Genomic DNA, 19,853 nt, shown 5'->3' on the forward strand with positions numbered 1-19,853 from the left:
ATAGAAATAGCGTTTGTGAAATTTATTAAACTTAGCGACAATTTGAAGTCTTGTTACCTTCTTACATGTATCAAAACAACAACAATCACATTGAAAAAAAAACCCCAAACAGTCTCACTATAATGACTTAATCAAACTACAAAACTTGATACAGTTATTTAAGCATGATTTTGAACTCAATATAAAACATTTTTTTTCAAAGGTTATATTTTACTCTCTTTTATTAAAAAAAATCCGTACAATGGGTAACAATGCGGCGTAGACAATCGCCGTTATTGACGATGTGGTTCTTGTTCTGTGCACCTGACTCCATGAAACATGATATGAGATTGTCCTAGTATTCCGAATTCTTTTAAAAGGGGGGAGGGGGGGGGGGGGGTGTATTTAACAATCGGGTTCGCAATTCAACATAATTATTACACTCCAAGATGGAAACTGGGAACATCGAGAAATGAGTACATGAGAAATATGAGAAGTTTATGAGCATTAGATATGAAAAAAACGTCATCATTGGGTAAACATTTCGTTGTTTACAATCTGCATAAGGTATTTTTTAGCGTTGCATTAGTACTGCACAGCAACATTTACAATGGTCATTCCTATCTGCTGAGGTAAAGAACTGCACCTGTTAGACGCTCACTATCTATACATCATTGTGCGAAATCTTCATCTCTTTTCGGATGGATTTTTAATACACTGATTTTAGGTGGGAAGCGCCTATGGTAATTACCAGAAAGAGCTATATAATATGTAATGAAATTATTAGTTCTGTCTTCCCACAAATGTTTATTTAAAAATAAAATTTGGTGTTATGACTAGTCATAACACCAAATTTTATTTTTAAATAAACATTTGTGGGAAGACAGTTCCTAAGAAATAGATAACAAGAAAGTCTAATTAGATGGATTAAAAATGAAATAACTATTTATTTAGGATTAGAATCTGCATTTTATAGCAAACATGCACCTACAGTATTTTGAAAAATCAACACAATACAATCTCACATGTCTTTAAAAGATTAATATCAGATGAAAATATGAAATGTCTGTACAATTGTTGATCCAATCAATTGCCATGAGACAGAGTTTAATGTTATGTGCAAATTAAGGTGAAATAACAAAAGAAAATAATTTATTATGAGAAATCATGAGAAAGATATCTGTGATATATGGGAAAATTTATCCTATGTGAAAAATCATGGGATATATTCTATTTTCTTTATTATGTGGGATTTTTTGTCCTATATGGGAGAATTAATCCCATCTTTTATGAATGATGGGATTTTTTCTCCCACATGGGACAATTTATCCCACAATACTTTTTCTCCCATGGGATTTTGGTGGGGTTTGAGATGGGATGAAAAATCCCACCAAAATCCCATGGGATTTTGATATTTGAGAGACAATTACAAGAAAACTAGAGCAATGTGTACATTCATGCTGACATGATAGGATCAAAGTAAAATGTCCCACCAAGATATATAAACAAAAGTAAGCTATGTCCAACGGAAATGGTAGCTAAAAGCCCGGACTTTGTCATGTCCGGACTTAAATGTCGCACTGTTATATATATATATATATATATATATATATATATATATATATATATATATATATATATATATATATATATATATATATATATATATATATATATATATATATATTATCAGTCTTTACTACACATTATGCATAAAGACACACCAAAAGAGTCCGGCTTTCAGTACTTCAGTATGATTAACGATGGTTATGCTAAGTACTAGTATGTGTATAAAGAAAGTCATTGTAGTAGTTTTCCCGATCAAATAATCATAATCCATATTTCAATGAAAAAATGATGTACAAAATTTGTTTTAAAAACAAGCGACACTTAAGGGTATCGGCTTATTTCGCCTTATATTAATATTCGACCCTTGTCGTTGAGACGGCTATGGTTGTATAACGTCTTTGACATATCTTTAAATTAAGGTCATAATGTTATGGCAAATCAAAAATAAACTTGACGTGTAAATTTTGTTCACTAATATTTCTGAAATTTACTTTGTTTACAATCGATGCATAACATGCGGGTTGGATGAATCTAATCATTTGATACTGTTATAATGAAAAAAATCGGACCATTCCACCATAAAATGATTTATTTTTAGTGATATTGATGAAACCACGGTACAATTCATCAAATTCAATGAGTGTTGAGCATGGCTTGGTAAAGGAAGAGAAAGATTCTTTCAGAGTGATTTAAACAGTCGATAATTCGTCAATCAGGGCAAGAAATAAAGTGGTAAGGTTACTCATAATTAAATAATTTAGAGATGTTACAAAATGTTTATAGAATTTTAAAGTTATTTCAAAATCTGAACTGTAGAAATTAATAATCGCCATGTGGATGTATCTATGGATGTGTTTTATTCGACTCGACATAATTTTTTTTTATTGTTTCTCAGTGCTGCAGTTCATATTCGCTGTAATTTTTTGTGATTTTTTTGTGTAATTAAAAATTCTGGAAAAGCAAAAAGGAAAAGGAAATGCAAAGCTGTCATAATCTTATTCAGCTACTAGTATTTAATTAAGAAGTCGTGAAATTAAAATCAATAGTTGTAGAAATTTCCAGATACATGGGTTCTTTGAACCGGATGTTAGACTTCTTCGGGGGAATAAATGCAAGGAAAAAGAAAGGTGGCATATCTTGAATATCAAATGATCGGGTGTTTTCTATCGCTTGATTACTGCGACTTCTATGAAGAAATTATTTCGGGCATTGTGGTTCTTATGTCTTAAATATGTGCATGAATAAAATCTCACAAATTAAAGCATAGCAATTGGATCATAAAAGCTGCAATTTACATTAAATTAAAGTCATTTTATTGCATATGGAATGAGAAAATAAGAATAATTGGTACCAAGGTAGTATGACAACATTATCAAAGTCACCTCCACACTCAATTAAATCACCTCTGAAGAATTAATCGAAATTGATTTCACTTCTAGAATTCATTATTAGCTGGATCTGTTTCATGTCATTATGACCAAGATGACAGTAGTCAAGATAGGACTTGAAACAAATTGTCATCAGGCAAAGTGAATTCTTTTGGAGTTCTTTTTTTTTTTTAAATATTGAAAAACCATCATTGCACAAACAGTGTGCCTAGTGTTTGTGGCCTATTTGCAATCATGAAAGAAAACCATGTGTCTAGAAATTCCATGCAACACATTCATATTGTATTCCTCTGATTCCTGTTTTGTTGCTGTGGTAAACGTGATTTTGCTAGTATGTACAATTTAACCATTAAGTTAAACGTGTTCGAAAGCATGCATGAGACATATATGTAATGTATTTTTATTTAGTGACATTAAATGTTTGATACCTTAAGCTTGTACATTGTAATGGCAAACATTATTTTTGAAATGCCTATTACGATGGAATTATTAATATCACCTAAAAGTTAACAACAAATTTCTCAGTGATGTGTAAACCACAGAGAAGCAATGAAGAAATGTAAATATACTTAATATAAAGGCAACTACGATTACCTGAATGACATTTCTTTAAACAGATATGTACTAAACGCGTACAATGGATACAATAAAGGGTATACACAGTGGTAAAGTCAAACTGGAAAAAGAATTACCGGAAGGACATCTTGCTCATTTAGGATACATGACTGATTTTCAAAATACATTAAACGGGCATTAGTTTCTATCCTGAAACTCTTTTATTGAGGGTGTACAGTCTCGTTTTCAAAGAGAGATGTCTTAAGATAATTGGTTAACTCATCACAAACAAATTGATAGATTTTATTTTAAATCTAAAGACTTTTTTTTAACATATATACTTTAGACAATCCCTTTTAGACCAAGTAGAATTTATTTTAAAAAAAATAATAAATATCCGTTAATAGTCAAGTTTTACAAAGATTTCGTCATCTATATAGTTAGGTTGTACAACTTTAAGATTTGTTGTTATGTTATTCTACATAAAAGATCAGTTCTAACATCCATTTCCAAGCTCAGTGACATGTTCATTCAGCAGTCAAATCTTTGATCATCCTTTAGTAAATTCAACCATTAATGAGGTATCATTAAAAGACAAGTACATGTATCGTTAAATCGCTGTTACTGTAGCATTATCTGGTCTTGGTTGACAAAAAAACCCTTTGCTTTAAGGATATATAAGTTCATAATAAGTGAATCATACTGTGACTTTAAAAAATGAAAGCTCGTGGCATATATCGTATATATACCTTAAGCTTCATCACAAATAATAAAACAAACTCCGTAAATTAAACACTTGGTATCATATTGTAGCAAAAAGTATTAAACATAAAATGTGCTGTTTAGTTGGAGAATTTATGATTGGTTTGAGGCTGGATTTGGTGACAAACTAAGTCTTCCGTGAGCGTTGATATCATCAGTTCATTCATCAAAGCCTGTAAGTAATATTGTAATTCATATCACATATCTATAAATGTCGCGCACTACATCCAATATATTGGTAAAAAGATGTGAATCTTTTGAAGAAGTGTAATTTAACATAAAATTTCCATATGCTATATTTAGATACTTTGATAATCGAACATTCAAACCACCCTAGAGTAAAAAGGGGTGCGTGATTCATTACTCGTAAATATAGGTTATTGGGTAATGGCTTTTATAGTTAATATAGTCATTTGTGCTTTTTCTATGGATGAGAGAGAGAGAGAGAGAGAGAGAGAGAGAGAGAGAGAGAGAGAAGGGGGTATTGTTTGCTGCAACATCTCTGTGTACTTTTATGACGCAGATCCCCAAAATTAAAAAAAATATCTTCGATTGCTGGGAAATTCAGAACTGATAGCGATACCATATATGTACATGGCGTCAGAGATGGAGCATTTATATAATCAACTGATGTTTTTTACAGAATTTCAGAATTCAAGCAATAATGAGAAGCCGTATAAGATAAATGTCTGACAGAAATATCAGCATCAGTACAAGATCTGACGTGGCTCGTTTTTCCAATATCGTACGTATAGCTTAAATAAGTAAAGATTCTTGCACTCTTTGATAAACACTGTTAAAAGCGAAACCTTGCATCGGAAATTATTTTGATATCACAATGTACAATTAGTAAGCTAAAGTTCCATCATAAAAGTGTGATGGACCCAATCCGATTAGGGCGCTTACGCGGCTTTATCATACCTCACTATGATTATTCTATGTAATTTTAAAAATACACATGTAATTCTATTAAAAATTTTAAATCCTTTTAAATCCTTTTTATATCAGAAAAAATGACATAAGAAAAAACCTGATAAACATTAGCTACGTTACGAAAAACGATTAGATCCCGGCGTATTCTAAGCTATCACCAGTCTTTCGGTATAATAAACAATTAATTGTATGAACGTTCGGAAAATATGAAAATTTGTTCCCCCAGAAAAATCATATTTCCCTCGGGCGTTATCTTCGGGAAATATGATTTTCCATGGGGGAGTAAATCTTCATATTTCCCTTTCAATCATGCAATAAATGTATAACATTCACGAAACGTAAGAAAATTAAAGAAGATCATGGTCAGTAAGCATATCCAATACTAGCAATGGGATCCATTTTTGTCTCTATTAAAATTACCCATTTAACTTAAAGGTAACATTTTGATGAGATTTTCTTTTTCTTAATATACTAGCGTAAGATGTCAGTATAAAATTATAATCATATTTCTATCTTAATTCCGATGACTTACTCAATGCATGGCTTGTCGTACATTTGATCGTTACAGAAACAGAAAATTGTATTAAACCTACAAAACTGCATAACACACAGCGTTGATTTCTTCAAAACCTTGGTGATTGTTTTCAATTGACAATACACGAAAGCTCTATTGTTTTTGCTTTTGTTTCACACAAACCCTTCCACTCTGGAAATAAATGACTTTTCTACAGCACAATTTGGGACTTCCGGACTCCCCGGCAATTCGCCATGATGACACTGATGATTAACTTAATTAATGTTGTAATAACAGGATAAGAATTCAATATTTACATCAAACCATGCCAAGTTAATGTTAAAAAACGCACATTTTTCTCGCACGACCTGCTTGATTGCTATGTAATAATGGTTAATTCTCGTTCTTTGCGTATAGAAAAAAGCAGGAATGATTGATGCCCAAAGAGCCGTTCAAAATTGTTTTTGACGCCATCAATCAAAATGTCGATGCTTTTCCTGAAAATCAAGCAGAGGATGTTATTTTTGTGTGTTATTGGATGGACTACACATCTTTTTTCTTCCTGTGCATTACAGTACATTACTGTCGAATGAAAACTTAACCGTGAGATGCAACATTATTTTACAAAGGGATGCGTATCCCCACATAAGACAAGCAATATAAACAAATCATATGGCAGCCTTATATATGCGATGCTATAAAAGTGTCACATTTTGAATTCAATTAATTCTTAGGATTTCGAACGTTGAACTGAAATAAAAATAGAAACTTAAAGCACAAAAAATTACACGCAATTCTCAACTACGTGCAAAAATCATACGTCACAGCAGTTATTATCCATCTTAAGTTGTAAGATTTAGTGCGCTTTGTGTGAAACAATCAACTAAAACCATATCTTTTGGAGAAAAACATCGATTCACTCATCTGAAATTTATAATGCATTGGTAATTTGAGTTAAGTATGTTCGTAAATATACTTGGCACTAATAGTGTAGCTGCTTTGGGTGAAAAAATACATTGAACCTAAAATACATCTACAAGTTCAGAAACAAGAGGCCAATTGGCCTTACATATGTAACGATCACCTGAGTAGCATATAACCCATACAAATACTTGTCGAGGAGTCTCATATATGCATTTAATTAATTAGGTTTCATTCTGGAGTAGAAAAAATAAAAAATATAAATTTGTAATGACGACCACCTCCCTGCCTGAAGTCTTTCAAAAAGAACTGTGAAACCTATAATTTTGGCGAAAAACTCAGAGAGGGGGCGATAGGGATATCTCTTCATTCATAGAGGGGCGACAGGCGTCGATATCTTTACACTTATAGAGTTGGGCGACAGTGATATCTCTACACTCATAGAGTGGGGAACAGGGATATTTCTACACTTATAGAGTGGGGCGTCAAGGATATCTCTACACTTATAGAGTGGGCGACAGTGATATCTCTACACTCATAGAGTGGGGAACAGGGATATTTCTACACTTATAGAGTGGGGCGTCAAGGATATCTCTACACTTATAGAATGGGCGACAGTGATATCTCTACACTCATAGAGTGGGGAACAGGGATATTTCTACACTTATAAAGTGGGGCGTCAAGGATATCTCTACACTTATAGAGTGGGCGACAGTGATATCTCTACACTCATAGAGTGGGGAACAGGGATATTTCTACACTTATAAAGTGGGGCGTCAAGGATATCTCTACACTTATAGAGTGGGCGACAGTGATATCTCTACACTCATAGAGTGGGGAACAAGGATATTTCTACACTTATAGAGTTGGGCGACAGTGATATCTCTACACTCATAGAGTGGGGAACAGGGATATTTCTACACTTATAGAGTGGGGCGTCAAGGATATATCTACACTTATAGAGTGGGCGACAGTGATATCTCTGCAATTATAGAGTGGGGAACAGGGATATTTCTACACTTATAGAGTGGGCGACAGTGATATCTCTACACTCATAGAGTGGGGAACAGGGATATTTCTACACTTATAAAGTGGGGCGTCAAGGATATCTCTACACTTATAGAGTGGGCGACAGTGATATCTCTACACTCATAGAGTGGGGAACAGGGATATTTCTACACTTATAGAGTGGGGCGTCAAGGATATCTCTACACTTATAGAGTGGGCGACAGTGATATCTCTACATTTAAAGAGTGAGGTCATACAGAGTGAAAGTGAATTTGATGCTTTAACATAGAGCGAATAAGGGTTCAAATGTCATACTTATGTATAAATTACGTGTTCGGAAAATATGAAAATAGTATTATAAGTTTATAACTAGTTGATATTGAAATATTATAAATTATAACTAATGTTGATATTGAAATATCAATGCTTTATTGTATATCAAATGCTACTATTCAAGAGATCGAAGTTTTTCATATGCAAATAGTATTTGTAACAATTGATAACTGATCTATTGTTAACTGTTGTAAAAGTCATCTAAATTTTTCATTTGATTTTACAATTCAGATAATAAAAGATCACTATGATCACTTTTGCACCATACTGTATCACATAATTTGCAATTTATCCAATTTTTATTTAGTTTTACATGTACATGTATTGAATAATAAATTGAATAAGATTGTGAATATTTTTTTGTTCAGTACGGTATGTACAATTTCATGTTTGTCATTTTATATCCAACTGAATTGATCATACATGAATGTTATAAAGTTTTGTGAGTGGCGTTCGCCATTTTTGTGATGTGTGCACGAGACCGGCGAGTATTGATTATCAATTAATCTGTCTTGTTGGAGGGCCTGGGAGAGAGAGAAACTCAGAAAGGATTGTGCCTTCTTATAAATTAAAAAAAAAAACTTAGATAAAATTGCGCCTTCTTATGAAAATAAAATCCAAACCGATAAAAAGCCAAGTCAAGATTGATATCACTTACAAAAATATTCTGATTCTGCCTGGACGTATTGATAACTTTTTATATATGCGTGTAATTATACGCTATGCAATAACTGGTTTTGAAAAAGCATAGGTTTTTTTTTCAATTTTCCAAACTTTCAATAACGTAAAGAATTATTCTCATCTGAATATAGATTAATTGTTCCTTTCCATTATCATTTCAGCCAAATAGGGATCGGAAACGTTAGATAATTAAGCACCGCACCGAGTGCAACAAAACACCTTTTTTAATTAATAAGGGAAATCCCACCGAGGATCAATCAAATGTTTCCAACTGGTTCCTTTTACCGGTGGTACGAATAAAAGCCATTTCTCAATTCTTTTCAAAAGCCTAAACTATACGGATTACTAAAATCTGAAAACGAAGTAAATTGCATTGCATATTTAACCACTACGTCTTCCAGGCCCTGTTTATTTTGTTAATTACTGACGCTGTTTGTACCCGGTAGTTAGAAGTTGTACTATACAATCAGGTTGGCGTAATTTTGAGTAAGATGTCATTCTCCTCCACTGTTTCTATCTTCCTGTTTCTGTGACGGTTACAGAAGTATTTATTTGCACACTTGTACCTTATTTCAGGATAATTTAAGTCTTTCTCCGAATCAGTCCGATTTAGACTACGTTTGAGTAGTATATTCAATATTGGCTTAATTTCAATTCTTTGTTCAAATGGTTGAATGACTAAAAAATTGAGTTAAATCAGAATTTCCTACACAGGCACATTATGACTTAAATACAAAGTTTTAAGAAACTCTGACTGGGTTCAGCTGACGAACAGTTCGAGCAGTACATGGTATAACCGTATATCCAATATTGTTCAAAGTTAAAAGGGGGCTAAATTCCCTGAAGACATTAAATTTCTTGTGAATAAGCACAGCTTACTGACTTCCAAGTTTTATGAAATTCTGTTCAGTAGTTTAAGAAGAGTTGCGCTGACTGACGGACTGGCCAAAGATATTATATCCCTCCCAATTCGTGGCGTTGCTACTTAGGGTACATGCATATTATGATGCTACAATAAAGAAACCCGATTCGTTCTGATGACTCGTCATACAAACAAAACACTATGTGAAATGATGATACTTTAGTAGTATATAGAGTATAAACTTGTCCTGTGACATTGGGATTTCCATTCCGAGAATCGCAACTTTCCCCCGACACTGGTTAGACAATTAAATCTATCAATCTTCTTTTGTGACTTGTTGTACATGTGCATGCTATTACTTTAACGGGTATCCTCAGTTTAATTTTCTCAACCATGGAAAGATACACGAAGAACATATTTATTATTTACATCCACTGGCGTCGGAAGCAAATTGAAAGTGGGGAGGGCCTAGACTAATCCTCAGAAATATTGAGGAAAAAACCTATCTCCCAAAATCATGAAAATCCTAATCCGTGGGGGGGGGGGGGGGGGGTATACCTATACTTCCGAAAATAAATTTCCCTGCCCATTTTTCCCCCCAAATCAAAAAAATCCTAATCCGTGAGGGGGGGGGGGGCTATTATGCCTATTTCTCCAACTTCTCAATCTTTCAAGGTGAATTTAGGAACAATTACATTACCGGCGAGAAAAAGTGTGGGGGGGGGGGCTAAACCCCCTATGATGCTATGTGCCTAATGGTTAAGTCTAACTTTGCAAAAAAAGTGTGGGGGGGGGGGGGCTAAGGCCCCCCCCCCCCGGTTCCGACACCTATGACAACATTGTGTACAGAAGTAAACCTATGGCGAGCAATGATGTGTCAGTATTATGTCCCACGGATTGGAATGTTCAAGAAATCTTTCAACAAAACAGAAAATAAAAATGTATTCATATCGGTCTTTACCTTGAACATTTAAAAAAGAGCTAATTTTCATTAAGGTTTTCATTTTTTTCAGTAATTCATAAGCATTTTAATTCAACATATACATACTACATACATGTATATTCCATTCACACTTCACTCATGCTAATAAATATGAATAAGATGTGATCTAATGCAGTTCATAATGTGATGACCAGTAACGTAAGTCCACTCATCCTTCAGACTCTGGGAATGGATTTCAGTGTACGTCCATCTCAGCCATACACAGTTTGTATTGCTTACTCCTGTGATGCAGAAGTCCCAAAAATACATGAGTAATAAGATGGTCTGTCACTGTCAGATCTACTCCGATTTCTCACATAAGGTCACAACATTACCAAAGCTGCACTTTAACATGTCATAAATATACAGTACACAAAGAAAAAGTAAAGTCTAAGGAATGAACTCGGCTCTCTTGTGTTTGTTGTGTCCAATGAAAGTTGTTCATCATAGCAAGAGATTATGACAGTCTTTTTTTAAAATTAACTTCTTCCTCAAAGATTTCCTACTTTTGCTGTGTCAAAGTGTTGGCAAGCCTGCAAATAGTGAGAGACAAACAAGGTTAATGTATGTACAAGAGGCAAACGTTTAATGCTTCGCAAAAGCATAAACAGCTGCTCAGTGACTTTTGTAAAGGAAAGTAAAGGAAGCATCTTTATACATGTACCGGTAATAGAACTGAACAAGAATTACTCCTGGTTCCTACTTCATAAAAGACTACATGTATTTTGTAGTTGATGGATATAGTTAAGCAACACTGTACTGGTACTGTACCAGTTATTGGCTAAGACCAGTTATCGGCTTAACTGAGGGTTCGGGTTTATAGCATGCGACTATCCGAATTTTTTTAATTCAGTCGTCCGTTTCAAATAAAGAAAAGTAAGTTTGCTTGAAAACTTTCTTGAATATGTTTTAAACATGAGCTTTAACGATCATTGTTTACCGCTGATTTACATCTTTGCACTTTCAGCTATTGGGAAAGTGATGTAATAAGTTAAAAATAGAATATGACCTCTTTGTGATACGTTATTATATCCCTTATTTGATTTGACATATAATATCAATACATATAAAATTTCTAAACAAAAGAAATTCACTAAATTCTGAGAGATTCATGGTGCAGTTGAACGCCTGATTGCACAATTATGTATTGAACAGCATACGTTTTTATGTATTACCGTATGATGATAAACGGATAATTTTATGAGTTTTGTTTATGTATAGTAACCCCTACGACCTATAGGCTGACCCCGCAAGGGACATAATTCAATTTAAACTATGCAGAATATAAAATCAACATGGAAAGGGATTTTACTGTGTTATTATCACGAAGCCGATAACTGGTACAGTAAATCGTAAAAACTCAGCAAATTTGGACCGTGCAAAATAGCACAAAAACAAAAATGTTTGAGTTCTAAATGATGATATAATCTAACAGACTGATAAATTAGGAGTTCACCATTTAAAATATGTCAAGTTTTATTCAAATATATCAAGAAATAAGGAAACACGAAAAGAAAACGTAAAATTATAGCCGATAACTGGTACAGTGCCAGTATGGACTAATAACAGTATTTTGAGATATATCAAGTAATTTCCTCATACAGTAAAACTCTTTTAGTACGAATACGGATACAGCGAATTCTCGGATATAGCGAACTGATTTTGAGTCCCGTAGAAGCTGATAATAATGAAATTTAACACTTTTATAATGAATTTTTTGCACTACAATTTAACATAATAGTTTGAATTCTATTTTCATATATTTACATTTTCCAGTGTCTTTGCCTGTGATAACACTACGTATCGATTTTGTACTATATAACCCATAATACAAATGACGCCAAATTGAAGCGCCAGCAGGGTTTGCTTATTTATATTTAAATATTTAATCGTACGATGGCTAAAAGTTATATAAATATAAGTAATAAGGAATCATTCTTTGAATACTATGAGGTGATAATTTCTGACGGGCATGATCAAATCTATCATAAAGCCCTTCGGGCTTTATTGGATTTGATCACGCCCCGACCAAAATTATAACCTCATAATACTCAAAGAATGATTCCTTATTCCTTATATAAATTTTTAGACTCACAATCCAATCATTATAGGTATCAAAGTAATATATTTTTATTCTAAGCCTCAATTAGTAAAAATTATAGTCTAGTGAAAGAAAACATGATTGTATACAGTGAATTTGCTATAGTTAATATTACAAATTACGGATATAACGAAGTAAATCAATCAGTTTTACTGTAGTTAGTGCAGACATTTTAAGAACTTTTATTAGTGCTTTTACTCACTTAGAAGAGAAATGTAATGATAAAAAGTAAACTGTTCTATCTGGTGATTGATACAAGCTATGAAGTTTAACAGCATAGCATGAGAAGAAACATTGTTTTGCAATGTTAGCAACTTTCATCATAATCTGAACCATTTAGGAAAGCATTTTATTGTGTAAATAAAATCAATCATCTACCATTAAACAGAAACAAGACTTCCTCTGACAGGCAAGATTACATCTGTACTAATGAGAATCTAAATGAAGTTTTCCCTAATAATGAGCTTCTATTTGCCTTTTATCACTGAGTGATCAAGGCTTATTCCTGGCCACCATTTTCCTGTTAAAGTGGTCTGCATTAAAAGCTGTCTTTATCGAGGTCACTGGCTTTACTCATTAGAAATAGATCCCTTGGATATTTATAATCACTGAGGTGGTAGGGGATAATTTTATTCTATGGTTGAGGAAATCTCAACCAGATACACATGCATGCACTAGTTAATTTTAAGACATATTTTTAAAAAAATTTATTTGCATATAAACAGTAAACATGAACCTGACTCTTGAGAAGACATTCCAGAATAAATCATGTACAACTTATATCTAATACCCAAACACGAAGCCAGGGGCAATCTTAATATTTTACTGTCCTGTTTTAGCTTCCAGTCCCAAGCAGCAGCCATAAACAACCATGAGAATGCAGGTTACTGTCTAACCATGAAAATAATCAAGTGGCATTATGTGTTCTGATCCCACTCTGTTTTTTTCACATGTGCTTCACTACCCACAAAATGATTGCAATAGAAATTTGAGCAATTTATACCCCTCAAATAATTATTTAAACCTTTGGCTCTCATTTTATTTAAAAGGTTTGACCAGGGCTTTTTGGAGAAGCTATACATTGCCACCTGAGAGAATAGTTATAAGATTTATCTGTAATGTGTTGTGTGTTTCATGTTATTGTTTTAGATGATTTTTTCCTTATTTTTATGGATCCTCAAATTGCAGTGCATTATCAACATATTTTTAATGACAGGTGGTCTCTTTTTTGAAGACTTCTTGCTCACGTGAGACACTTTTTCAAAGGATGTTTAGAAGCCTTAAATTATATAATTATTCTTTAACCTAGTATGACTTTCACAAAAGGATAAAACTAGGATTAAACAGACTGAAAAAAAATGCAGCATTGTAGGTACTGAGATAGAGCTAGGGACCAATGCTTGATTTCCAGTAATAGTCTGTGGGAAAAAAGTGTGAGCAAGGAGTACCCACCATTCCATTGCCTCCTCTAGTCCAGTGCCTTTGATAGCTGATGTTTTGAAGATCTGGTACTTATGTGTGGTGATGGATGTAAGACCGAGAGCATTGGCCACTTCACTGGGAGTCATAGCCCCCTCAATGTCTTGTTTATTGGCAAATATCACTAACACAGCCTTCTTCAGCTCATCCTCCTGAAAAAAAAAGTATTTGATTAAAATGAATAATACAAATTTATTTTTAGAGGTTTCTGATTACAGGGAAAACAATTATAAAAGCCATCAAAGAATTTGATAGATTTGATAGATGCAAGTTTTGACCACTTCCAGTGCGTTACGGTGGTGTCAAAAGAAGCTCGCACTGCAGGCCACACCAATCAAAAAATCATGTTTTAGATTTCTGTATAATTAGACCATTAAATTAATGATTTGTTAGTACCTTCTGAAACCTACCTCTAACATTGAGAACAATTCCTGTTTGGAAATTCCCATTCTCTCCCTATCCATACTATCTACTACATAGATGATTGCATCTGTATTTGAGTAATAACACCGCCAGTAAGGTCTGAAATAGCAAAACAAATATAAAGAAAGACAACTCGTAATAAAGAATTTTTAGCACGTTTAGAGAGATTTTAAACAAGCCTGAAAAAAAATTTCACCATGTTCACAGTTGGGATAAAATGATGCCCCTCAAGCTGGGACTATAATCTTACCTAATACTGGTTTGTCCTCCTAAATCCCACACCTGAAACTTCAAGTTCTTGTACTGCACAGTTTCCACATTGAACCCAATTGCTGGAACATACAAGATATTTGTGATTATGGCAAGCAGGTATATTTACATTGTAAAAATAGGTGAGAGGGCATGAAAAAGTAACATGTACTGAAAACTCTTAAATTATCAACATACTTGGAATTGTTGTAACAACCTCTCCAACTTGTAATTTGTATAGGATTGTTGTTTTTCCTGCTCCATCAAGTCCCAATATCAAGATTCGTCTTTCTCTTGATCCAAATAATCCAGAGAAATAGCTCCATATACCACCTGTAAAATAATGAGACCGAGATTAAAAGGGGGCAAGTTATAAGGTCTTGAAACCTCTGCTCATGATATTTAAAACTCCCTCAAATATTTCAGACAACTGTCTTCAGTGGATCAGGATTTCATATTGAAATTAGTAACTTTAGGATACTAAGCATATTTACCAAAAAATCTATAGGACATTCTGTCCTAAACCCTTTGAAACTATAGGCCAAGATGTATTGATCATAAAAAAGACACACACACTAATCAGTATAAATGATATGCTAAATAATGTGTTTATTTTGAAAATATTTTCCTGTAAAGCTGTTACTGTTATATAGGGACACAAATACTAATTATAATGCTGGTATATACATCCCTGGGTTTTAAAGATGTTTAATTCATGTGAAATATGACAATCTTTCCCATTTATCCTGATTTTCAATATGGAAAAGTCTTGTGCATACCACAGTCTTGTGTATAGCACACACTTTTTCAGGTAAAATTTGGTCATATTAAATGGGGGGGTGTGTTAAATAGCAACAAAACTTTGACCCATTTTTACAGAGTGTGTTTCTGGATACAGCAGAAGTTAGCTGCAATAATGTAGCCCTCTCCCGATTTTTTTTTTTTTTTTTTTTTTTTTTTTGGGAGAGGGCTACAACTCCATAGGATCTCCGTAATGGTGCAAGTGCGGGAGTGATTCACTCCCGCAACGATTTCGTCTCAAATCGTATATAAATGACAATAACATCTGCATTTCTTACCTGAACTCAAATATTGTGGGTGTCTATGGCATAAATTAATCCAAAAATATCAAGTATAGTCCATATATCGGTTATTTTTCGTGTATGTTAACAACGCAAGTTGAATTTGTCCGCCATGTTTACTGACCTTGACCGGTTTTATTTTGGGACAGCCAATGAGAATTTAGGAGCGGATCTTGAACTGAATATAGGAATTCCCCTATTTTAAACATAATTAACGCGGTAAATATGAATTTTCCTTTATATACCATTTCCTTAAATGATTTTTTAGTGATAGAACGAGGTAAGATCGATTATTTACACTGACATTCATGTTATCAAGCCCATCAAAACTCCAAGCGTAAATCCCATAAAATCACGCGAGAACTGTCATGGCTGCTGAAAAAGACGACTGGTAAACATGCTGATGTGTTTTATCTGGTTTTGATTTATATACGGTTAGTTTGTTCAACCTGAATTAAAAAATCATTTTATCTAAAGGAAGTCAAATATAAAATCGATCTTTTCAGACCGAAGTCAGTCGCATTAAAAAATTAATTTTGCACCATTACGGAGATCCTATGGAATTGTAGCCCTCTCCAGTAAACATCAGATATAAAAAATCGGAGAGGGCTACATTATTGCAGCTAAGCAGAAGTATGACTGCCCAAATCGCATGTTATTAATATACAAGGTGTATGAGTAAACACTTAATGTATTTTGTCAAAAAAACCTTATTCTTAATTATAAGTTCACGTTTTAGAATATTTATTCATCTAGACCACTGTTTCTTGCATCAAACAGTACTTGTCAGTCTATTCACCCTTATGTAACTAGCCTCCTGATGATTTGTCCAGAGGTCAAAGTTCGTTTAAAAATTTCTGATGAAGCATGCATCTGTCTTGTGACAAGCTTCACCATTTTTACTCTAAAGAGTATGTAGCAGAATACAGGGTGACAAAGGAGACTTGGATATATAATCTATTTGTAAGCAATCTCCCTGGTAAGGACTGTTTACCAGAATGATGACAGAATAACTGTATGAAAAAATATTAAAAACTTCTTGAGACAACAGCAAAGTTGTCGAAAACCGTCGGTCCTGTTGGCAAGGCCGGTAAAAATTTGTCTGGACTGATAACTTAATTGAAATCGTCAGTCCAATATAGATCATGATCTATCTCATTCCAGCAGCCGATTTTTTCGACCTAAGCCCATCTCGCCAAAGGTAAAATTTATCAAACATGCCATTTTAAAACATTTTTTGTATTTGAAGTATAGCCCTGTGTCAATAATTTAAAAAAAAATCAAAACTAAATGGTGATAGCTTATATAACAGGTTGGGACCAATCCCCCAAATGGGATATGATAGCCCGTTTAGGATATCATTGCCCAAATGGGATATAAATTTCAAGTGACAAAAATAAAAAAAAAATAGATTTTGAAATTTTTTATATAAGGCCTAAAAAAAAAAATAGTGTGTTTAGGGTAACACTGATGAAAAAATTAGGTTAGGTAGGTGGGGATTTTTTTTTATTTTATCTATTTTTTTTGCCTGAATCCTAAGAATGTTTGTTTGTTTCATATTTAAAAATGTATTTTTTATTGGAAATAAGGTAAAATTCACAGTCGGATAAAATCAGGCATCTAAAAATGGTAGGATCGGGCCATTTTTGTAGGTTAGGTCGGGTTACCCGAAACACACAACTTTTTTTTTAGGCCTAAATCCGCATTATAATAGATGAAATACAACAACTTTTGGTAAACAACTTATCTGTAGCTGTACTATTACGGAGATTGATCCCTCAGTATATTCAAAACTTCTTGGGGATCAATCTTACAAACTATAGACAAATAGAAAAACTTTTTAACCAAAAGTTGTTGGATTTGATTCACATTAATGCGGATTTATATCAAAAATTTTAAAATCAAAATGTTTTATTTTTTCCACTTTAAATTTATATCCCATTTGGGCTATTATATCCGAAACGAGTATTATATCCCATTTGGGAGATTGGTCTCAACATGTATAAATGTAATACAAGTTTATTGTTTATACATATGGCACTACGTTTATTCCGTCGTTATCCCAGCGGTGGACTTGTGCAAACTCTCTATACAAGGATAAATAGTATAAGAAACGTATTCCAACGCATGTATACATGTTCTGTGTAAGATTGACCGATTGTTACAATCGTTGGCTACAAAACATTTCGTCTGCCGAGAAAACTCGGGTGCAAACAAAATTATCGAGAGAGGGGTTATTATGCTAGATTCATAATAACGAGGAATATTTGAATATGATAATTTCATCTAAAGCTCTGCATGTATTAACTTACCCATATCTGCAATGCAACTTAAAAGGACTTTATGATATTAAACTTTATGATCAATGATGTGATCTGTCAAACGTGTACACAGCCTTTGCGCATGCTTATTTCACAAGTAGAGCTGTTTTCATATTTTCGAACCCTCCATCTGAAAACTTGACTATTCGGATAAATACGGAAATTCCAGTAAGGTGCAAAATATGAATAAGTTAAAGCATAAATGAACATTTTTTATACGTGTATATTATATTATACTAGAGAGAAATAGTACAATTTTGTGAAAAAAAATAAATGCAACATTAAAGGTGGACATTTTCAACAATGTTAAAACTTTGAAATCTAATTTCTAAGGAATTCCTGACATTTATCTTAGAATTCACTTTATTTATTCCCAAAATTAATTAATGTAGAAATTTTGGATTTTATAATCAATCTGGAAACGTTGTTTAAAAAAACGACAATATTTTATTGTTCTTAAATGTACATGTCATGCCCGGCCCCTCTTGTTTCATAAACATTCCAATTACACGGCGTATATATGTTCATACAACTACTATATAGCTGATCAGAATTTATAATAATTTTTCTTGAAATAAAGCATTAATTTCTCTTTTTTGTAAACATACTCATTTCTTAAACTTTGTTAAAACACCTTTTAAATGCATTTAATATTTTTAAAAAGTTGCAGAAAAGTTAAAATAGAAATAAAAAATAATTTCTAAACTGACTTCACAAAATCCATTCACCAAAAAACAATCAGTTCCTGAATTGGATCCGCTCACGTAAATTGCTTCTTTGTGTAGCAGCGATAGATACGTTAGCAATCTCTTTATCTTGTAGCGATCTCCGTGAGCGCCGGATTCCTTGTGTAGTAGCAATATCTACATGAGATCGAAACCCTTTAGTAGTAGTAAAGATCTCGAGGATCTCATTTTAATCAGATTGCAAAAACCTCTTGATCAACAATATTTTTTTCCATTCATTTGAATTTATATAGGCCTATATATATTTTTTGCTATTTTGGTATTGGAGGAAAAAAAATCTCACGGAAAGTATTGTCTTAAACATTTCAGTGCGTGTTTTAATTGAGTAACATTGAACTGAGAACTAATTACTCTGTCCCGGGTTTTGGCTTCCACCACTTTTCGCTTGATATTTCGATAATCATAAATACCTTTGTGCTAAAACTACGTTCATCCATGTACTCTAGATCATCTGTTGTGAAACGCCCCCTCTACCGCTTCAGGTTTCAATACACAACCCGAAATAGAAAGTAAACGGGGATTTCGCAATGCATCGGCCATGAAATAGCCCGGATGATAACGTTAAAAAATCTTGCGAGGTATTCCGAGTGAGTTCCGAATGGCGAAAAATGTAAACATTCCCATTATAAATCTCCGTAAGAAATGTTTTTTCGTTCCTGTGAACTTTAATAAGTGAAAATTATTATGTGACAATATTTTTCAATGAAGAAATCTTGGACATTTTCCCCTTTATCAATTTCAACTGTATCAATTTTCTTTCCCAGGTATGTGTATTTTAATTAAAAATCATCAAAAAGTGATGGAAGCAACAACTTGGGAATTTCATAGTCTAGCGGGTCCGGATGACACCCCCTCCGGAAATTGAAACTTATATTTTGAAATTACTTAAGATAGGTCCCAGCTTAAGAAAACAATAAAGTTGGTTTTTTTTTATAACGCCTTTGTACTTGTCAGTACTTTGATTT

The 19,853-nt window shown here is 33.3% G+C and overlaps 1 protein-coding gene across 1 annotated transcript; it reads right to left on the bottom strand.

Moving 5' to 3' along the window:
- Positions 1 to 10,487: 10,487 nt before the first annotated feature.
- Positions 10,488 to 18,265, bottom strand: LOC105320115 (ADP-ribosylation factor-like protein 1). The gene is made up of 6 exons (XM_011417915.4): positions 18,134 to 18,265; positions 14,938 to 15,072; positions 14,741 to 14,822; positions 14,478 to 14,589; positions 14,041 to 14,219; positions 10,488 to 11,020 (listed from the first exon to the last, which is right to left on the bottom strand). The coding sequence occupies exons 1-6, from the start codon at positions 18,135 to 18,137 to the stop codon at positions 10,990 to 10,992; spliced, it is 543 nt and encodes a 180-aa protein (XP_011416217.1). The 5' UTR covers positions 18,138 to 18,265; the 3' UTR covers positions 10,488 to 10,989.
- Positions 18,266 to 19,853: the final 1,588 nt, after the last annotated feature.

Source organism: Magallana gigas, chromosome 5 (assembly GCF_963853765.1).
Source record: "Magallana gigas chromosome 5, xbMagGiga1.1, whole genome shotgun sequence".
NCBI classification, from domain to species: Eukaryota; Metazoa; Mollusca; class Bivalvia; order Ostreida; family Ostreidae; genus Magallana; species Magallana gigas.

What these genes read in the sequence shown, in the direction of transcription:
- LOC105320115 (XM_011417915.4), bottom strand. An exon ending in GGAGGACAAACCAGTATTAG is followed by an intron (nt 14,590 to 14,740) that starts GTAAGATTATAG and finishes TTGCTATTTCAG; the next exon opens with ACCTTACTGGCGGTGTTATT. An exon ending in AATTGTTCTCAATGTTAGAG is followed by an intron (nt 14,220 to 14,477) that starts GTAGGTTTCAGA and finishes TTTTTTTTTCAG; the next exon opens with GAGGATGAGCTGAAGAAGGC.